Here is a 25827-nt window from a genome sequence, read left to right on the forward strand (position 1 = left end):
TGAATAAAAGTGGTATTATGTAAATTTATCAATCATCAAAATAACATATAACTAAAAAATAGATCTTTAATTTCGGCGGAGTAATTATTGTTCCTATAAATTTATACTATTTTTCTAGAAAAATTAAATATTGATTTTAGAAAACTATTTTACGTGTGCTTGAATTCATAATGAACATGGGCGACCCTTACGGTAACTTAAGAAAACAGAATACCAATCCTACCAATCCCGGAATTGCGTGCGTAAATGGCTGTGACTACTTTATTATTCTTTAATTTTCAATAAAGCTTTGGATTAGGAAATATAAATTTGAAGACTTGAAGTCTCCCCTCCCCTCCCCTCCCTTCCCTTTATATTCGTTTATTTCCGGTTTTGGGATAATTTTTAAAGATGTATTAAAAGAGACGCGAGCTCTCTCCCTCCATTCTCACTGGTTAATCTTCATTATCTCTCTGAGTGAAAGTTATGTTCAATGTCTGAAATCGTAGCAATTCCTTGAATTTATATATGAGATGTGCTTTATTCTGAGACCCTGAAAACGTGATGCCCCGGTGGTAAAAGATAAATCTGAGACAAAGTACAAAACTTGTTCAACCATAATACACTTTTATACGTCTGTGCCTTGGATATAGTAATAGTTCTATTTACTTATGCTTCATTGTCGTGTCGAGGCATTTGCTCTTGGAAAGATTTTTTGTCCAGGAGCCAGGATTGCCAAGGGATCATAGGTCAATTTTCTTTTGGTGAAAACTTCCCAGTGACTCCCAAAGTGAGCTTTCCACTCTGCTTTAGTGTTATGATGGGGCAAATATTGTTTTATTCCCAGGCGGTTCTTTTCACAGAACTCTAAAATTCTGTTGTTTTGAGACAAAATGTATTCCAGGTCATCTTTTCCCCTAGAAGATGGCATTGCTGAAGCTAGGAAGGCAACTAGGTATAAAACATCCTCGTCAGGTGTAATCATGGATGTTCGTGTTTTCCATCTGTGGCAAAGAATGAGTTTATATTGTGGTTTGATTAATGGAAAGACGACATGCATTCTAGAGATCAGTACCTTGATTTGTTGACGGGATAGATCAGGACAGGACCATTGCTTGTATCCTTGACAATGTTTCCAAAAACTTCTTGGGCGAACTCATGGATCCTACTCCTAGGAATAAGAAGATTTAGCCAAGGGTGTGGAACCTCCCACAGTCCTTTTTCCCTAAGTTTTATCTCCGACGTGTGCACTCTATCCAGGAAATCTGTGTAGGGGACTTCTGACCAGAAGAGAGTGGACTTAATGTAATTCAATTTTGATAAGAGTGTATCGATCTCCTGCATGCTCAAATAGAGTCGAACACGTCAGCACCTTCTGCCAGATAAATGAATAGTGATTACAATGATATGGATTAAAAACTACCTGATCAATGTTATCGGGACCTTCTGGATTGAAGTATTTTGCGACTTCCATGCAAAATAGAATCTTTCCTTCTGAGGAGAATTGGTTTGCCTGAACAGGGTCTTTTGGTTTGAAAGATGATCTCCAATAATTTAATAAACCGGTTCTGTTAATGATGACAAACCCTTCTATATAATCAAAAGTTTTTTCTGAAGATATTAGATGCTCTTGATCTTTGGTGAACGCAGAGAAGTCGGAATAAAGTGCTCTGATCCATTTAACCTGAGGAATGACAGCTTAGGTGACAAACTAATGATAAAAAAAGGTATGGTAGTAATGTTTATCATATAATGACCTTTCGGGGGGCTGCCTCCAAGGCAATTCTAGCTTGGCTAATGATCCCAAATTGTCCTAGTCCTCCAAGTACAGCATGGAAGAGATCAGCATTCTGATCTTCTGAACAAGTTACCACTTCTCCTCTGCCTGCGCAGAAATTAAAGTTTCTGTTCTTGTCAATGTCGCAGGACATGTAACTGATCACATGCTGATTATTTTTCGAAATGCGTTTCATCTTTCTTAAATAGACATGTCAATACTAAATTTAACCATCTTAATACTGTGCATGTGCGGATGACAAACCTGTGACCACTTTCAGTTCGTAGACATTGTTGATCTGCGGTCCATGTCGAAACGCCTGTCCGCTAACTCCAGCATTTGATAGTGTACCCCCAACTGTGAGATGGAGATAATCAGTCCACGATCTTGGTGCCAGCCCTTGTTTAAGACTCTCCTGGAGAATGTTAATCCAAAGCTCTCCAGCTGAGACATCAACATATGGTAGTTTTCCATTGTGAAAACTCATTTTCGGCACTTGAAGCGATTCCATAATAATAATAACACCTTGATATGCCTGTGCTTGGCCTTGTAGGGAGTGGCCACGGCCTCTGGCAGCAACCGTAAGCTCTGAAGTCAAACCCATATGGAAAATACACTTTATAATGGAAGATATATCAAAAACCGATTTTGGGTATAACACTGCATATGGCATGATATGGTATCTATTGCCAAAGTCCCTCGCCGCATGTTCAAGATTATCGAAACTTAGGTTCCCATCAAATGACATCTTTGCTAGTGATGAATGTATGACTGATGGAACTGAGTGAAGAGATGCTGTGGGGGTGACAAAAGGCTGCTTGGAGCAGAGGTGCTCTCTATTGACCGTGAAGCCAAGTACAAAAACTAAAATAAGCCTTGGGGCTATATTTTTTTGCTGAAAGAAACTTTGAGGTTGTGCAGTTATCATCTCTTTTAGTTACTTGAGAAAAACTGAAATTGTTCTTGTGTAGATAAATGATGATTATGCTGAGGATGGACGAGAATTTATAGAGTCCTGTGAAGAAATTCTCGTGGATTGAGTGCATACAGTAGTCTATTGCTAGCAAAAAGTGTATCGAGAAATTTTCTAGCAACTCTTTAAACCCGAGCGGAGATTGATACAAGAAGACTTATTGGTGCCTATACTTTATCAATTTAACTGCCACCTTTTTATTTTCTTGTCACAGTCTTGTTGATTTTATTTATTTTTGGCAAATATATTTGTGCACTTGACTGCAAACTATTCACATTTTGGGAAACTTATTGCTTCATTTTCGTTACTGGATGATTCTATGTAATTATAGTTCGGGTACCGTATGTCAGGCAGTGAATCCTCGATCCCATAAATCGCTTATATTTGGCCTAATTTATCCGAGTCAATGAAAACTACCCGAACATTTATTTGTGTTAGTTGTCCGATCGATCGGATAAAATTTCTGAGAATTATATATGGATTTGACAATATTTTTCATAGAGTTGCTTTTGTGGTTGAGTTAGATCCAAGTCTCAATTTTAACAGCTCCACCGTTATGTGTTCGACAACTCATAGTTGGTCACTCATTGTCTTGTAAATTTTATGCTCCATAAGTTATTCTTAAGTGTGAGGGGTACAGTTGCATATATTGACTTGGATAACCATCTTGAGTTGGTTAGGTTCAAATCAATCTTAGCCATTAATTACACGGGGAGGGTTTATAAGCTAGGATCGAACAACACCACACACAAGTGGGTGGCATCTGTTTGAAGTGTTGAAATCTCTGTTCCAAGTTCTACAAACCGCATGATATTTTATAATATTTTATTTGTTTTCATTTGCATGTATGGATTCTACAGAGAAAATTATTTAATTTAATTTTCCGCTGGTGAATGGAAGCTTTGGGGCGGCCCCTACCAGATTTCAGTGCAGAAAGTCTGTTTCCTTTTCTATCTCTGAACCTTCTTTGCCGATATAAGTGTGGCTTACCTTTTTACGAAAAGTAACTTAAAAGGCGAACTATATCCTTCTGTATTGAAAAATAGTCCATCATTAATTTATACCCTTAGTTCACATCAACTCCATAGACTCATCACTACGTTAATTGGATGTGGATTTGTGGATGATTTTAATTTCGTCTTTCAACGCCTTGATTAAAATATTGTAGAGTATCTATGATATTTGATTGAACAGCAATATTTGTGCCTCGTTAGTATAAATGTTCAACTTTGATACGACTGGGTGAGTCATGTTTGTCTCTAGGGGCATCATAATTCACGTTGCTTTGTTTTATATTTGAGAACCTTTTTGTGCATGGACTCGAAAAAATATGCTGTAAATATTACTTTGATTGTGATCGGTGATTGGGGCCTCACCTGGGAGATTATGGTGGATGAAAATAATTTTCACGGCCCAACTGTTTTTTCGCCATATGAGAAATGATCATATAGTTAAATCTTTGAAGTGTGAGATTAATCACCATATTTTTACTGGTTACATTATCCTACTTATTTTTTTCTTGTAAAAGGACGAAGCACTATCTATGTTTTTAGGTTTTTATTTATATCAGCGAACAGATGTGCTCTTTTCTTGATATGATTGAGATCTATATATTGCTTATTTACCATGCTTTTTTCTTTATAATGATTTCGATACATTGATGTTGACATATGATTGTGGGTCTTTTTAGATGAATTGGAGTGCTAATTAAACATTCTTGTTTGAAAGGAAAGGAAGGAAAGTAAAGCCCCCTATTCTATGCTACGCCATTTTGGTTAGAAGCAGCTTTGAGGTTTGGTTAGAGTTTTTCATGTAAGGGCTTGGGGACAACTTGAGTCACGTTTAAGGGTTTGATGCAAAATAGAATGGCAAAGTGATACTGAGTAGATGACAGTTTAAACGGATGAAACACTGAAAAAAGTTACCCATCAATTCACTTGGTCTTTGGAGTGTTGGATCCCAGCACTGGGACATGCCTAAATCATTCCACAATATAATACCAGTAAATTATTTTATGTTGCTTTCTTTGCTAAAAAATCTACTGTTCTGATAGTTACCACTCTATCTGGTTTTCCATCACTAGCAACAATTTGGACAAGTATTTATTATTCCCCCGCCTTACGCATACGAATAGTACTTATTCTGTTTTGCTGATTCAACTTGTGTCGTACAGTATTTTCCTCCTATTGATTTACTTGCTTTAAAAAGGTTGCAACTTTCCCTAATTAAACTTGGGTCTAATCAATCTGGCATGCTCATCCTTTCTGCATGTATCAGTAATTTCAAAGCGTTTTATAGATTCGAGATGTTCAAATAAAATGTCGAACAACTGAATGCTTATTGTAATCAGCTTGAGTGATATTTGTCTTGGTTTATACTTGATACACCACTAGGGGCAATTTTAATGCATCTGCCAGCTTTTCTCACTCACGGTGAGCTAAAAACTATATCATGTGTTACTGATTTTGCTGCAGCTACTTTTCAGACACAAGCTGATGTTCAAAAGATAATGCACCGAAAGATGAGGCAGTGCAAAGGCAGACACCAAAAGTAAGTGCAGACATACTGTAAGGGCCCGTATTTCGTATTCATAATTTGCGGAATTATTAAAATTTTTCTAAATAAATAAATAACTTGCCCAATTTATAAAATAAACATGTAAATAATTTTAACTTTAAAATAACAGCGGAAGTCAACATTGTATTTCAAACAACAATTTAAAAATAATCCAACATGTTAAAATCGAGTTTGAATGATAAAAGGTGCATAAATTAAATCATGAGGTCCTCGGGTTTACTACTGCTGTCCCAAGCCAACTCACTGGTCTCCGCCCTCGGCCTCGACCTCATCAGTGCCTACAACAATCAAGTCTAGTGAGTCTAAAGACTCAACATGTATATATCGTGAATAACAAGTAAATATATCATAAAATCGCATGCAACGTAAAAATAAAGTAACGTAAAGCATATGGTGAAAATCGTATCATGAATAATTATAACTACGTGCATATCTGAAAATCATACGTAAAAGCTTTGCTCAATAGAGCTCTGTTATAACATATCAAAATTTTCTGGTAGAGATAATGTTTCTAAGCAAGTGGCCCATAACATAGCGTAAGCGCCTGATCAGACTAAACCACAGTATACTGGGCGGTAGAGATCAATCACAGCCCTTGGACTGGATGTCCGTACCCATACATAATCATAACCGGTCGTAAGTCACCGGGCGGAGAGGTCCTCGGTTGCGCCTACCGACTTCCAAACCCATAAACGTAAGGTGGCCACAAGACATATAGCATATATCTCAAAAATAAACATTTATGCACGTAATATCATTATAACCTTATTTTTACCGGATGAGTTGAATCGTTCCCAGGTTTGCTGCGACTTAATTCTAATATGTGACACATGCAATAAATCTTAACTTGACAAAAACTTAACAATAGAACTAAAAACGAGACGATTCGGACCAACAACTTGATTTTTAACCATGGCTTCGTACCAACCCGAACCAACATTAAACCGACGTTTAACCATGATTAAAAATACCCCAAACATACTGAAAAATATGCATAATAACTGTAAAACACGAAAATAGGCGAAAGAAATCCAAAAACATAAAACATTCTTTCGAGAGTCATTTTGGCACCTTTCACCGTAAATTCTCGTACGACCACTAAACTCGACCAAATCACGAACGGCCAAAAACATGACTTTTCTAACTCATTAGGGTAGTGTCCAGTCTAAGAACATGGGCTAAAAGCCAACCAAGAACTCAAGTCACCACCAAAACCGTGACCCAAAGCTGCTGTCAAAAAGCAGAAAATACAGCAGTGGCAGCTTGCTTGTTTGTGGAGCAAACTCTGAAAATAATGGCCAAGGGCTTGAACCACCACCCAAGGACTCTTACCAACATCCTAAGGCATGGCTTGGACCATGGCTAAGGGCTAGAAGCCAACCACAATCCAAGTAAACACCTAGGACAATTACAGCATACCAACCGAGAGCACCACTTAGCATAGTGTGTTGTATTGAACCATTTTACTGTCTTGTCTCATTCCAAGGGCCATTTTATCGACCATGGCTCGATCTAGACATGATAGAGTGTTGTATGAACCATGGCTACAGGCTAGGAGCCAACCATAATCCAAGCAACACACCCCAAAACCGAAACCCACTCACACAGAAAATGAAGAAAACCGAATTGCACTTGTGTTGTTGTTGTGAAATTCTGATGGATCCGTGAACCAAGCTTGGAAAGGACACCTTGGTCACGTCCTAGACATGTTAAGGGAGGGTTCTAACCGTGGCTACAGCCCCTAGGACAGCCAAGATTCGAATACTCCCCTTAACCACCCAAGAACCAAAAACGAAGCTCAAATCTGTAGTTTTGAAAAAAGTTGCTGTCATTCCTTTATTTATGAGTGTGTGGATGCAAACCAATGGACCAATAACACCCTAACACATTCTAATTCATGCCTAACAGCAGCCTTGGGTGCCTGGAAAACGAGCCAACCTCCTGAACCACAAAACAAGCCAAAACCGTGAGACACAAAGAGGAAACCAAAAAATTCTGTGCAAAAAATTTTGTGTAGTTGCTGTCAAAACTTCGTTTTTACCTCATGAATCATGAACATATAATGTTTAAAAATATTTATAGGACTTGATTGAAGAGCGAAGAAACAACATATACATGCCTGGAATTTGTTTTGACACAAAACAAAGCAATACGACGAAGACGAGCGGCGGAGTCGGAGTTGGCTTCTTTCTTACTCGTTTCTGCTGTTGTTCACAATTTCAGCTGCTATTACACGCCTCTAAGCTGTGTTTTTCTCTGATTATTTTGGTCATAGGTGTGGAGAAATGTTATGTAATGGAGGTGATGGTTACAAGAGGTGTTAAAGGTGCCATTATGTGCATTAAGGTGGGAGTTACAAGTCAAGAAGTTGAAAAATTTTGAAATGATTCTCCTTCTCTTGGATGGCCGAACCTAAGCTCTTATTCTTGTTGTCATTCACGTTATTTGCTAGCATAGAGGGATTGATGAGCTTTGAAGAGAATTATGGTGCATGTATTACCCATTATTATTGAATTTAAAAGTGGGAAATGAATACACTATGAAGATCATTTAGAAGTGACTTGAATGGGGTTTACCAATCACATTTGAAATGGTTTAAGGCTTTGAACGAATTTCAAACTAATTTTTGAATGGCATTTTATGGTTTAACTTTGCATTTTAATTGTTTAAGTTTTTAAACTTCCATTATATATATTTTAATGTATTAACAAATTAATTTAGTTTAGAATCTTGCTTAGAATCTTGAATGACATTCATGACTTCAAATTTAAATGATAAAGTCTATGTTTAATTTCTTGAATATATTTGACCTATATTAATTCATCCTCCTTTGTTTACATATTTTTATTTAAGCTTTAATTAAATATTAACCTAAAGAACTTTATTTAATAACTTAGCTCTAATTAATTTAAATAAATCCTAAAACATTCTATTTCTTTAAATTAAATTATTCATTGACTTAAATTAAATTTAGGAATATTTTCTTATTATTAATCTTATCTCTAATCTCCAAACTCCGATCCGGCCTCGCGTATTTATCTTGAAAAGATAAAACTAAACATCTATCTTTAAAATGAATAATCATGACTTAAAATTATTAAAATAAATCAAACACTTCATATTTATATAAAATATTCATTTTTAATTTAAATGGTAGCAATTATGCATGGCTTATACGTAATCTGATTTTCGGGTTCTACAACTCTCCCCCCCTTAAAAGAATTTCGTCCCCGAAATTAAAACTTACCGAATAACTCAGGATAACGACTCCTCATCTCCGGCTCAGATTCCCACGTAGCTTCCTCCTCCGAATGATTGAGCCTCTTGACTTTCACTAGCTTGACCATTTTGTTCCGAAGCCTTTTTCTTGGCTGTCTAGGATTTGCACTGGTCTTTCCTCATAAGACAAGTTCGGAGTGAGCTGCAACGGTTCAAAATTTAAGACATGTGATGAATCGCCATATACTTCCTCAACATGGATACGGGGAACACGTTGTGTACTCCGGCCAGATTCGGCGGAAGAGCAACACGATAAGCTAATGTCCCAACTCTGTCGAGGATCTCAAATAGTCCAATGATTCTCGAACTGAGCTTTCCTTTCTTCCCGAACCGCATGACACCTTTCATCGGCGCTATCTTCACGAAAACATGGTCACCAACAGCAAACTCCAGATCCCTCCTCCTCTGATCCACATAACTCTTCTGTCTACTCTGAGCAGTCCTCATCCTATCACGGATCTTGACTACTACATCAGCAGCCTGCTGCATAATCTCTGGACCCAACTCTGATCTCTCCCCTACTTCATCCCAATGAATAGGAGATCTACACTTACGATCGTACAATGCTTCGTATGGAGCCATCCCTATAGACGACTGAAAACTGTTGTTATAGGTAAACTCCACCAACGGCAACTTTGATTCCCAACTCCCGGAGAAATCAAGAACACATGCACGAAGAAGATCCTCCAAAATCTGGATAACTCTCTCGGACTGACCATCTGTCTGTGGGTGAAAATCCGTGCTAAACAACAACTTCGTACCCATAGCTGAATGCAGACTCTTCTAAAACGATGAAGTGAATCTAGGATCTCGGTAAGACACTATAGAAACGGGAATACCATGAAGTCTGACGATCTCCCGGCTATACAACTCTGCATACTGGATCATGGAGAAAGTCATCTTAAAAGGCAAGAAATGAGCTGATTTCGTAAGACGATCAACAATCACCCATTTAGCATTCGACCCTCTGACTGACTTCGGCAATCCGACGACGAAGTCCATGGTAACATTCTCCCACTTCCACTCGAGAATAGGAAGAGGCTTGAGCATGCCTGCTGGTCTCTGATGCTCCGCTTTCACTAGTTGACATGTCAGACACTCGGATACAAAACGTTGGATATCCCTCTTCATTCCAGACCACCAATATAATAACTGCAGATCTTTGTACATCTTCGTACTCCCAGGATGTATAGAGTACGACGACATATGGGCCTCAGATAAGATATCCTCTCGAATAGAATCGCTGCTTGGAACCCACATTCTGTCTCGATATCTCACAATACCGTCTCTAACTGTGTACAAGATACTGCCCTTGGCTTCATCTCTCTGTCTCCACTTAGCCAACTGCTCGTCTGCTAACTGCCCACTGCGAATACGGTCTAGGAGAGAAGACTGGATCGTCAAAGTAGATAGGCGAGGAACTCTACCTCGAGGATATGTCTCTAAATCAAACCTCTGCATCTCAAACTGAAGAGGTCTCAAAACCACCAAATGAGCCATCCCTGCGACTTTCCTGCTCAACGCGTCTGCAACTACATTAACTTTGCCAGGATGATAGCTAATGTCACAGTCGTAGTCCTTCACTAGCTCCAACCAACGCCTCTGCCGCATATTCAACTCATTCTGTGTAAAGAAGTATTTGAGACTTTTGTGGTCGGTAAAAATCTGGCACTTCTCTCTGTGGGGCCCTTTAGCTCCTAATCGTTATTACAATGCAATCTGATTAGGGTTAACTAATTACAGCGGAAAACGAGTTTAAAATTTCTTTACAATGAGCCCGAAATATTTTTTCTATAATTTAAATACTAAAAATAGTATTTATCTCACATCATAAACATGCCCACACGAAATCATAACCAATCATATACAAACAACTCATATCCTCGGGACATGCCCCGGTATATAAATACATATACATATATACTGGGAACAAGACATAAACATAAAACCTCAGCCCAAACTGTGGCTCCCTCCAGAAGTACCCTCTCCGGTCTCCTTATATCCTGGAGTACCTGCCATTTTCCACACACAAAGACAACAACAGCTACCCTTGAGGGTGAGCAAAGCTCCGTATGGAACAACCAATCATATATACCACAGATATCTAAACAATGATACATGGTATGCAATGCATGTATGTCGTGGAGGTATCAGGTCAAATGCCCATCCACTGAGCATATGTCAGAATCAAACGAATCGCTATCAAATCAATGCTCGACCTGGCACACCGGCCTCAATAAGGGATACTCGTATGATAGCGTCGACAAAGCGCCATCAAATCCCAAATCTCATATCCAATCATCGGGGCCACAAATGTATATGCTTTAAAGGTCATGTAATATAGCATTGTGTTCACAAACCCCAGAATCCAATCAAATCATATCAGGGTATCCAAGGATCATAGCTCAACGTGCATGTCATGTATCGATGTATGCATCAAACGATGTGTGTTAACAAAACATTTATTTTATACATCGATATTCAAATCACAATGTCATGTATGCCACATAAACTCAACAAATAAGGCATATAGACATGTATTCTCATTCCAATCAATCAAACCAATCCGACATATATCATATAATACAGATACCTGTCGTATGTTACCCGGTCACAACATACCTCAATTCTTCGTTTCAGTTGATGTAGCTTGAAGATACCAATATAATAATCTATCTACATCAATAACATATCCATTTCAATCAATAACATAATTCAATATCAACAATATAATTTTCAAATATCTTTTGAAACTTCAAAAATTCATATCAAATTCAAATCATAGCATAATTCAATTTCGACTTCAAAACTTAGTTTCTTGTCGGTTATTCTACCGCATATATTTATCAGAATTAATAATAACTGACAAATAATTATTCAATCTCAACCATACGATTAAAATTCCCTAATTATAATAAATTGGGACTAATTCAAAATAACATCACTATAATCATCTCTTCTTCGTTAAAATCATACACTAGTCACTGATCTTCAATTTCTGTATGATTTAACAATTTATCGGATTTATTCCAAAAATCGACGAATTTCAAACATCACCAAAACTATGAAATTTATACCTCAAATCGAAGACATCGTGTCAACGATCCCAGAACTGAATTCGGTTCGTCGATTAAATAAACCGATAAGTCGCACGATCGAAAATAAAAATCGAAAATATTTTCACTCTCCCCTCATCTCCTCTCCTCTCTCTGATAGCTACTGTCAAAATGAAAGATGAGTGAGTTTCAACTTTATCTTTTTTTTTTTTAAATTTTAATATTATATTATATTATATTAATAAAATAATATAATAGAATATAATATATACTATTTAACATTTTAACATCGGTATATATCCCTTTGGACCAGTCAAACGATCAAATTTTCGAAAACTCAAAACATGAAACTTCTATATCTTTAAGTTTTCTACGTTATATCCAAATCTCAAATCATTTGGACTTCATATGACCAAAATATGTCATATTTTATTCTTTAAAATTAATTCATTATTTTTCAACTTATTTATCAAAATGCCATCAAAACTATTTTATTTTCGGGGTCTCACATTTCTCCCCAACTTAAAAGATTTCGTCATCGAAATCTCAAACATCTCTATATACATAACATTAGCAAACATATAATATGTTACCAGTTATAGTACATATCAAAACTAAAATCAGTAAAAGGATCAGAATACATCGAATACAATGGAACAGGTGGAATAGAATCAAACAAGTGTGGATATGATTCTCGCATCTTGCTCTCCAATTCCCACGTTGACTCCTCTACACCATGCCGTGTCCATTGCACTCGAACTAAAGGAATCGATTTCTTACGCAAAATCTTTTCCTTTCGATCCATAATGCGAACAGGTTGTTCGACATAGGAGAGAGAAGGATCAAGTTCAACCTCATCAGGTGCAAATACATGTGATGGATCTGGTTCATACTTCCTCAGCATAGAAACATGAAACACATCATGAATGACAGATAAAGCTGGTGGCAATGCCAACCGATAAGCAAGATCACCAACTCGATCCAGAATCTCGTATGGACCAACATAACGAGGAGATAATTTCCCTCGCATGCCAAATCGAACAGTGCCTCTAAAGGGAGATATTTTCAAAAAAACTTTATCACCTTTCTGGAATTCTAAGGGTCGTCTTCGTTTATTCACATAACTCGTTTGACGATCCTGAGCAGCTTTCATCCGCTGTCGAATTAACTGAACCTTATTATTCATTTCTTGTATCATTTCAGGTCCAGTCAATTGTCTTTCACTAATTTCACCCCAGAATAACGGTGATCTACATCGTCTCCCATACAAGGCTTCAAATGGTGCCATACCAATACTCGTTTGGAAGCTATTATTATAAGAAAATTCAACCAATGGTAAGGCATCTTGCCATCCCATTCTGAAATCCATCACTATCGCACGTAACATATCTTCTAACGTTTGAATCGTACGCTCAGTCTGGCCATCAGTTTGAGGATGATAAGCAGTACTCATAGCCAAACGCGTACCCATCGCTTCCTGAAAACTACCCCAGAATTTAGAAGCAAATCTGGGATCACGATCAGATACAATCGAGACTGGCACACCGTGCAGTCTCACCACATTCTCGATGTATAAACAGGCCATTCTCTTATAAGGATAAGTCCGCTCATACGGAATAAAATGTACAGATTTCGAAAGCCGGTCAATAAAAACCCAAATAGCATCACAGCCCTTGGGCGAACGAGGTAAATGAGTCACGAAATCCATAGCAATATGTTCCCAATTCCATTTCGGGATTTCAAGACTATGGAGTAATCCTCTAGGTTTCATTCTCTCGGTTTTCACTTGCTGGCAAACAAGACATTTCGAAATAAATTCAGCAATGTCCTTCTTCATACGTTTCCACCAGAATTGAGGTCTCAATGTCAAATACATCTTTCGACCTCCAGGATGAATGTTGTATTTGCTACAATGTGCTTCTCGAAGAAGGGCAGATTTCAAATCAGAATCATCAGGAACTACCAGCCGACCATTAAGTCGTAAAGAACCATCAGAATCAATCTGGAATCCAGACTGATGTCCAGCAGATACAAGTTCTTTCGACTTTTGGATCTGAGCATCGCTTCGTTGGGCCTTTCGTATTTTCGATATCAAGTTCGGCTCAATTTGCAATGCTGAGACAGTGACAGAATTCCAATTCGAGTGAAAAGTCCAGCCAGAAGTACATATATCCTCGTGTACTTTGGCGACACAAACAGAGGCTAAAACAGAATCATAAACTTTCCGACTAAGGGCATCCGCTGTAACATTCACCGATCCAGGGTGATATTGAATCTCACAATCAAAATCCTTCAGGAGATCCATCCACCTGCGTTGCCTCATATTCAAATCAGATTGAGAAAAGAGATATTTCAGACTCTTATGATCTGAATAGATAACAAACTTTTCTCCGTACAATTAATGGCGCCATATCTTCAAAGCAAACACAATGGCGGCCAATTCAAGATCATGAACAAGATAACGTGTTTCATGAGATTTCAATTGACGAGACGCATAAGCAACCACTTTGCCATGTTGCATCAAAACACAGTCCAAACCTTTACCAGATGCATCTGTGTACACAACAAATCCTCCGGTACCTGAGGGAATAGTAAGCACAGGTGCTGTGGTCAATCTCGTCTTCAATTCAAGAAAACTAACTTCACATTCATCTGACCAAATGAATCGCTGATTCTTCTGTGTCAGTTGAGTAATATGTTTAGCTATTTTCGAAAATCCTTCAAGAAAGCGACGATAATATCCAGCTAAACCCATGAAGCTACGAATATCAGGAACATTCGTAGGTCTTGGCCAATTCAATATAGCTTCGACCTTCGCAGGATCAACAGATATGCCATGTCTCGAAATGACGTGGCCCAGAAATACCACTTTGTCTATCAAGAACTCACATTTGGACAATTTAGCATATAAATGGCTAGTACGAAGAGTTTGAAGTACCAGTCTCAAATGTTCAGCATGCTCCTTTTTCGATTTCGAATATACAAGAATATCATCAATAAACACAATAACGAATCGGTCAAAATAATCTCGAAAGACATGATTCATTAGATCCATAAAGACAGCAGGAGCATTCGTAAGACCAAAAGGCATAACCAAAAATTCATAATGGCCATACCTCGTACGAAAAGCAGTTTTGGGCACATCTTCGTCTCGAACTCGTACTTGATGATACCCAGAACGAAGATCAATCTTCGAGTATACAGAAGTACCCTGAAGCTGATCAAGCAAATCATTAATACGAGGAAGTGGGTACTTATTTTTCACAGTAGCCCGATTCAATTGCCTATAGTCGATACACATTCGCATAGTACCATCTTTCTTCCGAACAAATAAGACCGGAGCTCCCCAAGATGATACACTCGGTCGAATATATCCCTTATCGAGAAGATCCTGTAACTGTTCTTTCAATTCTTTCAATTCCAAAGGTGTCATGCGATAAGAAGCTTTAGAAATAGGCGCAGTCCTCGGCTCAAGATCAATACTAAACTCAATTTCTCGATGAGGAGGAAAATCAGGAATCTCATCGGGAAATACATCCGGGAATTCTTTCGCAACATGAATCTCAGATAAAGAAGACTCCTTCTTCGAAATATCAATAGCGTAGATAAGATAACCCTCATCTCCGCTAGTCAACAATCGGGACATTTCCAAGGAAGATACCAATGGAATTTTGGCTTGGGAACCCTTGCCATAAAAATTCTACTTGGGTCCATCAATCGGTCGAAATCGAACCACTCCATGACAACAATCAATAGTAGCTCGATTCGTCATTAAGATATCCATGCCAACAATACAATCAAAGTCGTGCATCGGCAAGACAATCAAATTCAGAAATACCACATTATCCTCATATATCAATACACAATTATGCACAACTTTCTCAGACAAAATAATCTTCCCTGCTGGCGTGGCTATCGACAAAGTATCATACAATGGGGTACACTCAATATCGTGAGATGCAACAAATGCATGAGATATGAATGAATGAGATGCTCCTGTATCAAATAAAACACGTGCAGGATAATCGCAAAGCGTGCAAATACCTGCAATCACGCCTCCAAGAGCTTCTCTCGCCTGATCCTCGGTCATGGCATACACTCTTACTTGAGGAGGAACTTGGGCACTCTGACCACCCGGTCCTCGATATCGTGGGACACTCGACTGCTGAAAAGATGGAACAGGAACAGCATGTCTCATCATAGTACTAGGGCCACCTCTAAATCCTGGCTGGGGTTGAGCAGAAGTTGTACCCCTGTTCGGACATACTCGAGAGAAATGGTCTTCCTGCCCACACTGATAACAAGTACCAAACATACCTCGACACTGCTCGATAGTATGTTTACCTCCACAATGACTACAGTAGGGAGCAATCACAGGACTCCCTCGCTGTGATCCACTCGAACTCGAAGAAGACGAAGAAATAGAGCCAGTCTTCTTAAACTTCTTACCTCTCGGCCTCAAAGTAGGCTGCTGAGCTGACACCGGAGGTGGAGGAGTATACTGTGGACCTCCTCTCCTAAGTCCAGCCTCGGCTGCCTTGGCTCGTTCCACTGCCTCTGCGTAGCTGGTAGGCAATCCAGAAACAACATAAGTATATAAAGCAGGATGTAATCCATTTACAAACCTGTTATATTTTGCCCTCGCATTCCCAGCTACGTGAGGTGCATACTTCAACAGAGTAGAAAATTTTGAAGCATACTCCGCAACAGACATCGTTCCCTGCTGCAGATTATTAAATTCATTCTCTTGAGCAGTATAATAGGAATGAGGGGAGTACTGCTCCAAAAACTGGGCCTTGAAGACATCCCAGGTGACTTCAATCCCGGCCTCTTTCAGTCCAATCTCAGCGGCTTCCCACCAAGATTTAGCTCGGTCTTTCAACTAATAAAGAGCAAGTTTCAGTCTCCGAGCCTTGGAATACTCAACAATATTAAAAAGATGCTCAATATCCTTCAACCAGGCTTCAGCTCTTTCAGCACTCTCAGTGCCAAAGAACCACGGTGGTTTTAGATCCTGTAATCGAGCCATCACCACATCCATGGACAATCCTTCATATTGCCCAACTATTCTCTCAGTACTGCTACTCGCAGTTTCATTTGTGGGATCCATCTACAAATCAAAAGATGAATATCACAAATCAATAACAATTTCATAATCTCATCATCTCATATCATCAATCTTGTCAGATACTTACTCGAATCAAATCAAGTAGGAGCAAGTAATACAAATAAATCAAACACATACGCACAATTCATTTATGCCTATTCAATTGTACACAAGACTCAATCGAGCATTCCCAGCTATGCTCTGATACCATACTGTGTGGGGCCCTTAGCTCCTAATCGTTATTACAATGCAATCTGATTAGGGTTAACTAATTACAGCGAAAAACGAGTTTAAAATTTCTTTACAATGAGCCCGAAATATTTCTTCTATAATTTAAATACTAAAAATAGTATTTAATCTCACATCATAAACATGCCCACACGAAATCATAACCAATCATATACAAACAACTCATATCCTCGGGACATGCCCCGGTATATAAATACATATACATATATACTGGGAACAAGAAATAAACATAAAACCTCAGCCCAAACTGTGGCTCCCTCCAGAAGTACCCTCTCTGGTCTCCTTATATCCTGGAGTACCTGCCATTGTCCACACACAAAGACAACAACAGCCCCCCTTGGGGGTGAGCAAAGCTCCGTATGGAACAACCAATCATATATACCACAGATATCCAAACAATGATATATGGTATGCAATGCATGTATGTCGTGGAGGTATCAGGTCAAATGCCCATCCACTGAGCACATGTCAGAATCAAACGAATCGCTATCAAATCAATGCTCGAGCTGGCACACCGGCCTCAATAAGGGATACTCGTATGATAGCGTCGACAAAGCGCCATCAAATCCCAAATCTCATATCCAATCATCGGGGCCACAAACGTCTATGCTTTAAGGGTCATGTAATACCAAACATAGCATTGTGTTCACAAACCCAGAATCCAATCAAATTATATCAGGGTATCCAAGGATCATAGCTCAACATGCATGTCATGTATCGATGTATGCATCAAACGATGTGTGTTAACAAAACATTTATTTTATACATCGATATTCAAATCACAATGTCATGTATGCCACATAAACTCAACAAATAAGGCATATAGACATGTATTCTCATTCCAATCAATCAAACCAATCCGACATATATCATATAATACAGATACCTGTCGTATGTTACCCGGTCGCAACATACCTCAATTCTTCGTTTCAGTTGATGTAGCTTGAAGATACCAATATAATAATCTATCTACATCAATAACATATCCATTTCAATCAATAACATCATTCAATATCAACAATATAATTTTCAAATATCTTTTGAAACTTCAAAAATTCATATCAAATTCAAATCATAACATAATTCAATTTCGACTTCAAAACTTAGTTTCTTGTCGGTTATTCTACCGCATATATTTATCAGAATTAATAATAATTGAAAATAATTATTCAATCTCAACCATACGATTAAAATTCCCTAATTATAATAAATTGAGAATAATTCAAAATAACATCACTATAATCATCTCTTCTTCGTTAAAATCATACACTAGTCAGTGATCTTCAATTTCTGTATGATTTAACAATTTATCGGATTTATTCCAAAAATCGACGAATTTCAAACATCACCAAAACTATGAAATTTATACCTCAAATCGAAGACATCGTGTCAACGATCCCAGAACTGAAGTCGATTCGTCGTTTAGATAAACCGATAAGTCGCACGATCGAAAATAAAAATCGAAAATATTTTCACTCCTCTCCTTTCCTCTCCTCTCTCTCTGATAGCTACTGTCGAAATGAAAGATGAAATTATCTTCTTTTTTTTTTAATTTTAATATTATATTATATTATATTAATAAAATAAAATAATATAATATAATATATACTATTTAATATTTTAACATCGGTATATCCCTTTGGACCAATCAAACGATCAAATTTTCGAAAACTCAAAACATGAAACTTCTATATCTTTGAGTTTTCTACGTTATATCCAAATTTCAAATCATTTGAACTTCATATGACCAAGATATGTCATATTTTATTCTTTAAAATTAATTCATTATTTTTCAACTTATTTACCAAAATGCCATCAAAGCTATTTTATTTTCGGGGTCTCACACTCTCCGTACAAATAATGCCTCCAAATCTTCAATGCAAATACTACGGCTGCCAACTCTAGATCATGGGTAGGATAATTCTTCTCATGAATCTTCAACTAACGAGAAGCATATGTTATCACCTTCCCATGCTGCATCAATACTGCGCCTAACCCGAGTTTCGAAGCATCGGTATAAAGAACAAAATCTCCGGGTCCTGAAGGCATGGCCAACACTGGTGCTGAAATAAGAGCTTGCTTCAATGTATCGAAGCTCTTCTGACATTCCTCACTCCACACATACTTAACATTCTTCTTCGTCAATGATGTGAGTGGAACTGCGATGGAGGAGAATCCCCGAATAAACTTCCGATAGTATCCTGCTAGCCCCATGAAACTACGGATCTCTCATGCATTTTGTGGCACAACCCAATCTCTGACTGCTGCAACTTTCGCCGGGTCTACCTCGATCCCACTGCTAGAAAAGACGTGGCCTAAAAACGCCACTTTCTCTAACCAGAACTCGCGTTTGCTGAACTTCGCGAATAGCTTATGCTTTTGTAAGGTCTGCAATACTGTGGTCAGATGTCTGCTGTGATCCTCTTGATTCTTTGAGTAGATGAGAATATCATCTATGAATACTATCACGAACTGATCAAGATATGGCTGAAATACGCGATTCATGAGATCCATGAAGATCGTTGGCGCATTCGTCAAACCGAACGGCATCACAAGAAACTCAAAGTGTCTATAACGAGTCCTGAAAGCAGTCTTGAGAATATCGGCATCTTTCACTCTCAGCTGATGATAACCAGAACGCAGGTCAATCTTGGAGAATACTGAAGCTCCCTGCAACTGATCAAATAAATCTTTAATCCTCGGGATTGGGTATTTGTTCTTCACTGTAACTTTGTTCAACTCCCGGTAATCAATGCAGAGCCTCATCGAACCATCCTTTTTCTTCACAAATAAGACCGGTGCGCCCCATGGCGAAAAGCTCGGGCGAATGAATTCCTTGTCGAGAAGTTCCTGAATCTGTTTCTTGAGTTCCGCCATCTCTGTCGGTGCTAATCGGTATGGTGCTTTGGAGATCGACGTAGTACCGGGCATAAGCTCAATAGAAAATTCCACCTCTCTCACAGGTGGTAAACCAGAGACGTCTTCAAGAAAAACGTCTAGAAAATCCCGGACAATATGAACGTCGGATGCTGACTGTTTGGGCGTCTCGGGAACAGATACAGAGTAGCTAAAAATGCTCGGCAACCTCTATGAATGAGCTTCCTGGCCTGGACACAAGATATCATACGCGGTAAATTAAAATACCTGTCTGGGTCGAATAAGAATTGTTCCATTCAGGGCAGGTCGGACTAGAACAGATCTCCGTTGGAAGTCAATCAAAACTCTGTTCCTCAATAGCCAGTCCATCCCTAGAATGATATCAAATTCTGGCATCGGCAGAACGATAAGATCCGCATACACAAGATTACCATGAAGTTCAAGGTCTATATCTCGGATCACATTAGTAGCTGTCATCTCATCTCCAGAAGGCAATGCTACTGAATACGCTATGTCTAGCCCAATTGATTTGATCTTGAGAGAATTTGCAAAGGTTTCTGAAATGAACGAATGAGTAGCCCCTGAATCTATCAAAGCTTTCGTAGCTGAACCGGCTATAAAGATTCTCCCTGAAAGATTGGAATATCATGCTAAACCCAATAGTTTTACAAGAACTATGCTTATAGACATGCAAAGGTCGAAGTTCTTCTAACCTAAATTCCCGTAAATAACACTGATTAGAACATGCAATCCTATCATAAATTCTAAGTTCAAAATGTTAACCCAAAACATTAAACTTCGAATAAAACTTAAGGATTTAGGATACCTGTCATGAGCATCGTCTCCGGATTAGTCTCCGCAGCATGGAGAGCAAAAACTCTGCCTTGAGTAGGCAGATTCTTCTGAGGGCAATTCTTCAATATGTGGTCAGTACTACAACATTTGTAACATTTTCCCGAACCATACATACAAGTCCCAGCATGACGACGTGAGGACTTGGCACAAACTGGGTACTCCACTGTCTTCGGGACTGCCCGTCCCTGCTGCTGCTGCTGCGGCCCTCTGTTCCTGGGCGGGCCGTGGAAAGGTCTCTTATTCTGATGCTGATGCTGAGGAGGACGATGTGGTGCCTGAAATGGTCGTTTACCTTGGCGATCGCGCTCAATATCATTCTGGTCTTGCTCTGCCGCTAGCGCTCTGGAAACAGCAACATCATAGGTAGTAGGGCCGGCCACCCTAAGATCACGACGTAAGATCGGCCGTAGACCATTCAGAAAATGCCTCAATTTGGCTCCAGCATCGTTAGCAATTAGGGGTACAAAATGACACCCCCTCTCGAACTTACGGATGAACTCCGTAACAGTCAAGTCTCCCTGCCTCAGGGTCATGAACTCCGTAGTCAACCTCGAACGCACCTCTTCAGTAAAATATTTAGAATAGAATACCTCTGTGAAGCGCGTCCAGCTCAAAGTAGTCAAATCCATAGCCACTGATGCTCCTTCCCACCATGGGCGAGCGTCTCCTCCGAACAGATAGGTCGCACATCGAATCCTATCTCCATCTTCAAGCCCCATAAACTCGAAGATAACCTCAAGAGACTTAATCCAGCCCTCGGCAGCCATAGGATCTGACGTCCCTAAGAACTCCTTCGGTCGCATCTTCATGAACCGCTCATAAATAGCCTCCGGCCCCGTCTGTCTGGCTCCCACTGCATTGTTCCCCGCAAACTGTCCAAAGAACTGAGTCATCCCAGCTAGCATCTGGGCATTCATGTCTGTTGGAGGGGGTGGTGGTAAATCTCTCTCCTCGTTCTCCCCTCGTCTCTGATCCTAACCGTCCTCATGACGACGCTCATCATCACCTCTCAGGCGTCCAACACGGCGTCTAGGAGGCATGCTGTTCCATAATTATAACCCATACGCAACCAACATGCATAATTCCACTATTTCTTTAAATTTAAATAAATAATGCATAATCGTAATCTTGACATAAATCTTTCATGCAATCATGATGTAAGAATTATTTCAGGCTTTAAAATAAATGCGTAATCGTAAAAATTACAGACCGAAGACGTGACTTCATGAGCTTCTCGAGAGCAGTAGTAGTACAACTCTTTACAAGATCATAGGCTCTGATACCAACTGTAAGGGCTCGTATTTCGTATTCATAATTTTGCGAAATTATTAAAATTTTTCTAAATAAATAAATAACTTGCCCAATTTATAAAATAAACATGTAAATAATTTTAATTTTAAAATAACAGCGGAAGTCAACATTGTATTTCAAGCAACAATTTAAAAATAATCCAACATGTTAAAATCGAGTTTGAATGATAAAAGGTGCATAAATTAAATCATGAAGTCCTCGGGTTTACTACTGCTGTCCCAAGCCAACTCACTGGTCTCCGCCCTCGGCCTCGACCTCATCAGTGCCTACAACAATCAAGTCTAGTGAGTCTAAAGACTCAACATGTATATATCGTGAATAACAAGTAAATATATCATAAAATCGCATGCAACGTAAAAATAAAGTAACGTAAAGCATACGGTGAAAATCGTATCATGAATAATTATAACTACGTGCATATCTGAAAATCATACGTAAAAGCTTTGCTCAATAGAGCTCTGTCATAACATATCAAAATTTTTTGGTAGAGATAATGTTTCTAAGCAAGTGGCCCATAACATAGCGTAAGCGCCTGATCAGACTAAACCACAGTATACTGGGCGGTAGAGATCAATCACAGCCCTTGGACTGGATGTCCGTACCCATACATAATCATAACCGGTCGTAAGTCACCGGGCGGAGAGGTCCTCGGTTGCGCCTACCGACTTCCAAACCCATAAACGTAAGGTGGCCACAAGACATATAACATATATCTCAAAAATAAACATTTATGCACGTAATATCATTATAACCTTATTTTTACCGGATGAGTTGAATCGTTCCCAGGCTTGCTGCGACTTAATTCTAATATGTGACACATGCAATAAATCTTAACTTGACAAAAACTTAACAATAGAACTAAAAACGAGACGATTCAGACCAACAACTTGATTTTTAACCATGGCTTCGTACCAACCCGAACCAACATTAAACCGACGTTTAACCATGATTAAAAATACCCCAAACATACTGAAAAATATGCATAATAACTGCAAAACACGAAAATAGGCGAAAGAAATCCAAAAACATAAAACACTCTTTCGAGAGTCATTTTGGCACCTTTCACCGTAAATTCTCGTACGACCACTAAACTCGACCAAATCACGAACGGCCAAAAACATGACTTTCCTAACTCATTAGGGTAGTGTCTAGTCCAAGGCCATGGGCTAAAACCCAACCAAGAACTCAATTCACCACCAAAACCGTGACCCAAAGCTGCTGTCAAAAAGCAGAAAATACAGCAGTGGCAGCTTGCTTGTTTGTGGAGCAAACTCTGAAAATAATGGCCAAGGGCTTGAACCACCGTCCAAGGACTCTTACCAACATCTTAAGGCATGGCTTGGACCATGGCTAAGGGCTAGAAGCCAACCACAATCCAAGTAAACACCTAGGACAATTACAGCATACCAACCGAGAGCACCACTTGCTGCATAGTGTGTTGTATTGAACCATTTTACTGTCTTATCTTGTTCCAAGGGCCATTTTATCGACCATGGTTCGATCTAGACATGATGGAGTGTTGTATGAACCATGGCTACAGGCTAGGAGCCAACCATAATCCAAGCAACACACCCCAAAACCGAAACCCACTCACACAGAAAATGAAGAAAACCGAATTGCACTTGTGTTGTTGTTGTGAAATTCTGATGGATCCGTGAACCAAGCTTGGAAAGGACACCTTGGTCACGTCCTAGACATGTTAAGGGAGGGTTCTAACTGTGGCTACAGTCCCTAGGACAGCCAAGATTCGAATACTCCCCTTAACCACCCAAGAACCAAAACGAAGCTCAAATCTGTAGTTTTGAAAAAAGTTGTCGTCATTCCTTTATTTGTGAGTGTGTGGATGCATACCAATGGACCAGTAACACCCTAACACATTCTAATTCATGCCTAACAGCAGCCTTGGGTGCCTGGAAAACGAGCCAACCTCCTGAACCACAAAACAAGCCAAAACCATGAGACACTAAGAGGAAACCGAAAAATTCTGTGCAGAAAATTTTGTGTTGTTGCTGTCAAAACTTCGTTTTTACCTCATGAATCCTGAACATATAATGTTTAAAAATATTTATAGGACTTGATTGAAGAGCGAAGAAACAACATATACATGCCTGGAATTTGTTTTGACACAAAACAAATCAATACGACGAAGACGAGCGGCGGAGTCGGAGTTGGCTTCTTTCTTACTCGTTTCTGCTGTTGTTCACAATTTCAGCTGCTATTACACGCCTCTAAGCTGTGTTTTTCTCTGATTATTTCGGTCATAGGTGTGGAGAAATGTTATGTAATGGAGGTGATGGTTACAAGAGGTGTTAAAGGTGCCATTATTTGCATTAAGGTGGGAGTTACAAGTCAAGAAGTTGAAAAATTTTGAAATGATTCTCCTTCTCTTGGATGGCCGAACCTAAGCTCTTATTCTTGTTGTCATTCACGTTATTTGCTAGCATAGAGGGGTTGATGAGCTTTGAAGAGAATTATGGTGCATGTATTACCCATTATTATTGAATTTAAAAGTGGGAAATGAATACACTATGAAGACCATTTAGAAGTGACTTGAATGGGGTTTACCAATCACATTTGAAATGGTTTAAGGCTTTGAACGAATTTCCAATTAATTTTTGAATGATATTTTATGGTTTAACTTTGCATTTTAATTGTTTAAGTTTTTAAACTTCCATTATATATATTTTAATGTATTAATAAATTAATTTAGTTTAGAATCTTGCTTAGACTCTTGAATGGCATACATGACTTCAAATTTAAATGTTTAAAGGTTATGTTTAATTTCTTGAATATATTTGACCTATATTAATTCATCCACCTTTGTTTACATATTTTTTTTAAGCTTTAATTAAATATTAACCTAAAGAACTTTATTTAATAACTTAGCTCTAATTAATTTAAATAAATCCTAAAACATTCTATTTCTTTAAATTAAATTATTCCTTAACTTAAATTAAATTGTGCTAAGTACCTATATATCCATGTGGTCTTAGGTTCGATCATGGGAAGACACAAGCTTCAGTGCATGGGCTGAAGAGTTTTATGAGTAACCCGTACGACGCCTATGGAAAGCCCGTGAGGGAAGAGTTCCATAGATGGGCCAAGGCCCATAGAGCAGAGTCCAAGATCGGGATAGCCTTGGGTCGATCGGGGCCGTGGGTCTTATGGACGGTTCACTGAGCCTGTAATTGGTCGTTACACATACACACTCATTACTCAAACCCACGTATTCACTACGTTGAACATTCACAGTTTTTTCTATGTTTCATGGAGGTTAGTCTGTGCTACATACACCCACCTTTGTATACCATAAACAATTACATTTATGAATTCATAATTAATGTATCCTTATATCTCGTGGTTGAAATGTGATGTAAGTTCTGATGGTAAGGAGATTTCTGTACTCCAAGAAGATACTGTTTGCTATTTAGGGGATATACAAGACAACCTAAAACATATTTCTTGAACCCCTTTGTTGATTTAATCAAGAGGACTCAACCCCCCGGCCCAAAAATATCAAATGCATGCACAGTATTTCAATTACTTTGTTTCCTTACAATTTCGCCTAGGAGTACTGTTTTTGTGATCAAGTATGCATATTCAATACGTGATCGATAATTATTACCTTTCCACTTGTGCCATCCGTTTCACTGTTATTATTTATTTCCCTTTTTGTGGTCAGTAGTCATTCTCCCGGTCCATAATGGCACGCTTTTGTCAAAAAAAAAAACAAAAAACAAAAAAAAGTGTGCGTATTGTTTATGCCAAGAGGCAAATTGTATGTGGC

General features: G+C 38.7%; 1 protein-coding gene and 1 long non-coding RNA gene across 3 annotated transcripts; one reads left to right on the forward strand and one right to left on the reverse strand.

The window, feature by feature from the left end:
- Positions 1–94: 94 nt before the first annotated feature.
- LOC142540805 (cytokinin dehydrogenase 1-like) lies at positions 95–3009 on the reverse strand. The gene is made up of 5 exons (XM_075647197.1): positions 2021–3009; positions 1737–1864; positions 1403–1663; positions 1055–1317; positions 95–983 (listed from the first exon to the last, which is right to left on the reverse strand). The coding sequence occupies exons 1-5, from the start codon at positions 2682–2684 to the stop codon at positions 656–658; spliced, it is 1644 nt and encodes a 547-aa protein (XP_075503312.1). The 5' UTR covers positions 2685–3009; the 3' UTR covers positions 95–655.
- Positions 3010–3412: 403 nt separating this feature from the next.
- On the forward strand, positions 3413–7770 carry LOC142539033 (uncharacterized). Of its 2 annotated transcripts, XR_012818788.1 has the most exons (4): positions 3413–3665; positions 5204–5279; positions 7389–7484; positions 7582–7770. It is a non-coding gene; the product is annotated as an uncharacterized LOC142539033 (long non-coding RNA). The 2 variants fall into 2 exon arrangements; XR_012818787.1 differs by lacking the exon at positions 7389–7484 and having other exon boundaries at positions 5215–5279.
- The last annotated feature ends 18057 nt before the right edge of the window (positions 7771–25827 follow it).

Source organism: Primulina tabacum, chromosome 3, assembly GCF_025594145.1.
Source record: "Primulina tabacum isolate GXHZ01 chromosome 3, ASM2559414v2, whole genome shotgun sequence".
In the NCBI taxonomy this organism is placed as follows: domain Eukaryota; kingdom Viridiplantae; phylum Streptophyta; class Magnoliopsida; order Lamiales; family Gesneriaceae; genus Primulina; species Primulina tabacum.

Bases quoted from the DNA above. Each gene is read 5' to 3' on its own strand.
- LOC142540805 (XM_075647197.1), bottom strand. From the start codon at position 2,684: ATGATAACTGCACAACCTCAAAGTTTCTTTCAGCAAAAAAATATAGCC. The intron at 1,664-1,736 runs GTCATTATATGA...GTCATTCCTCAG, and splicing joins TGGAGGCAGCCCCCCGAAAG to GTTAAATGGATCAGAGCACT. The intron at 1,318-1,402 runs GTAGTTTTTAAT...TTGAGCATGCAG, and splicing joins GTCCCGATAACATTGATCAG to GAGATCGATACACTCTTATC.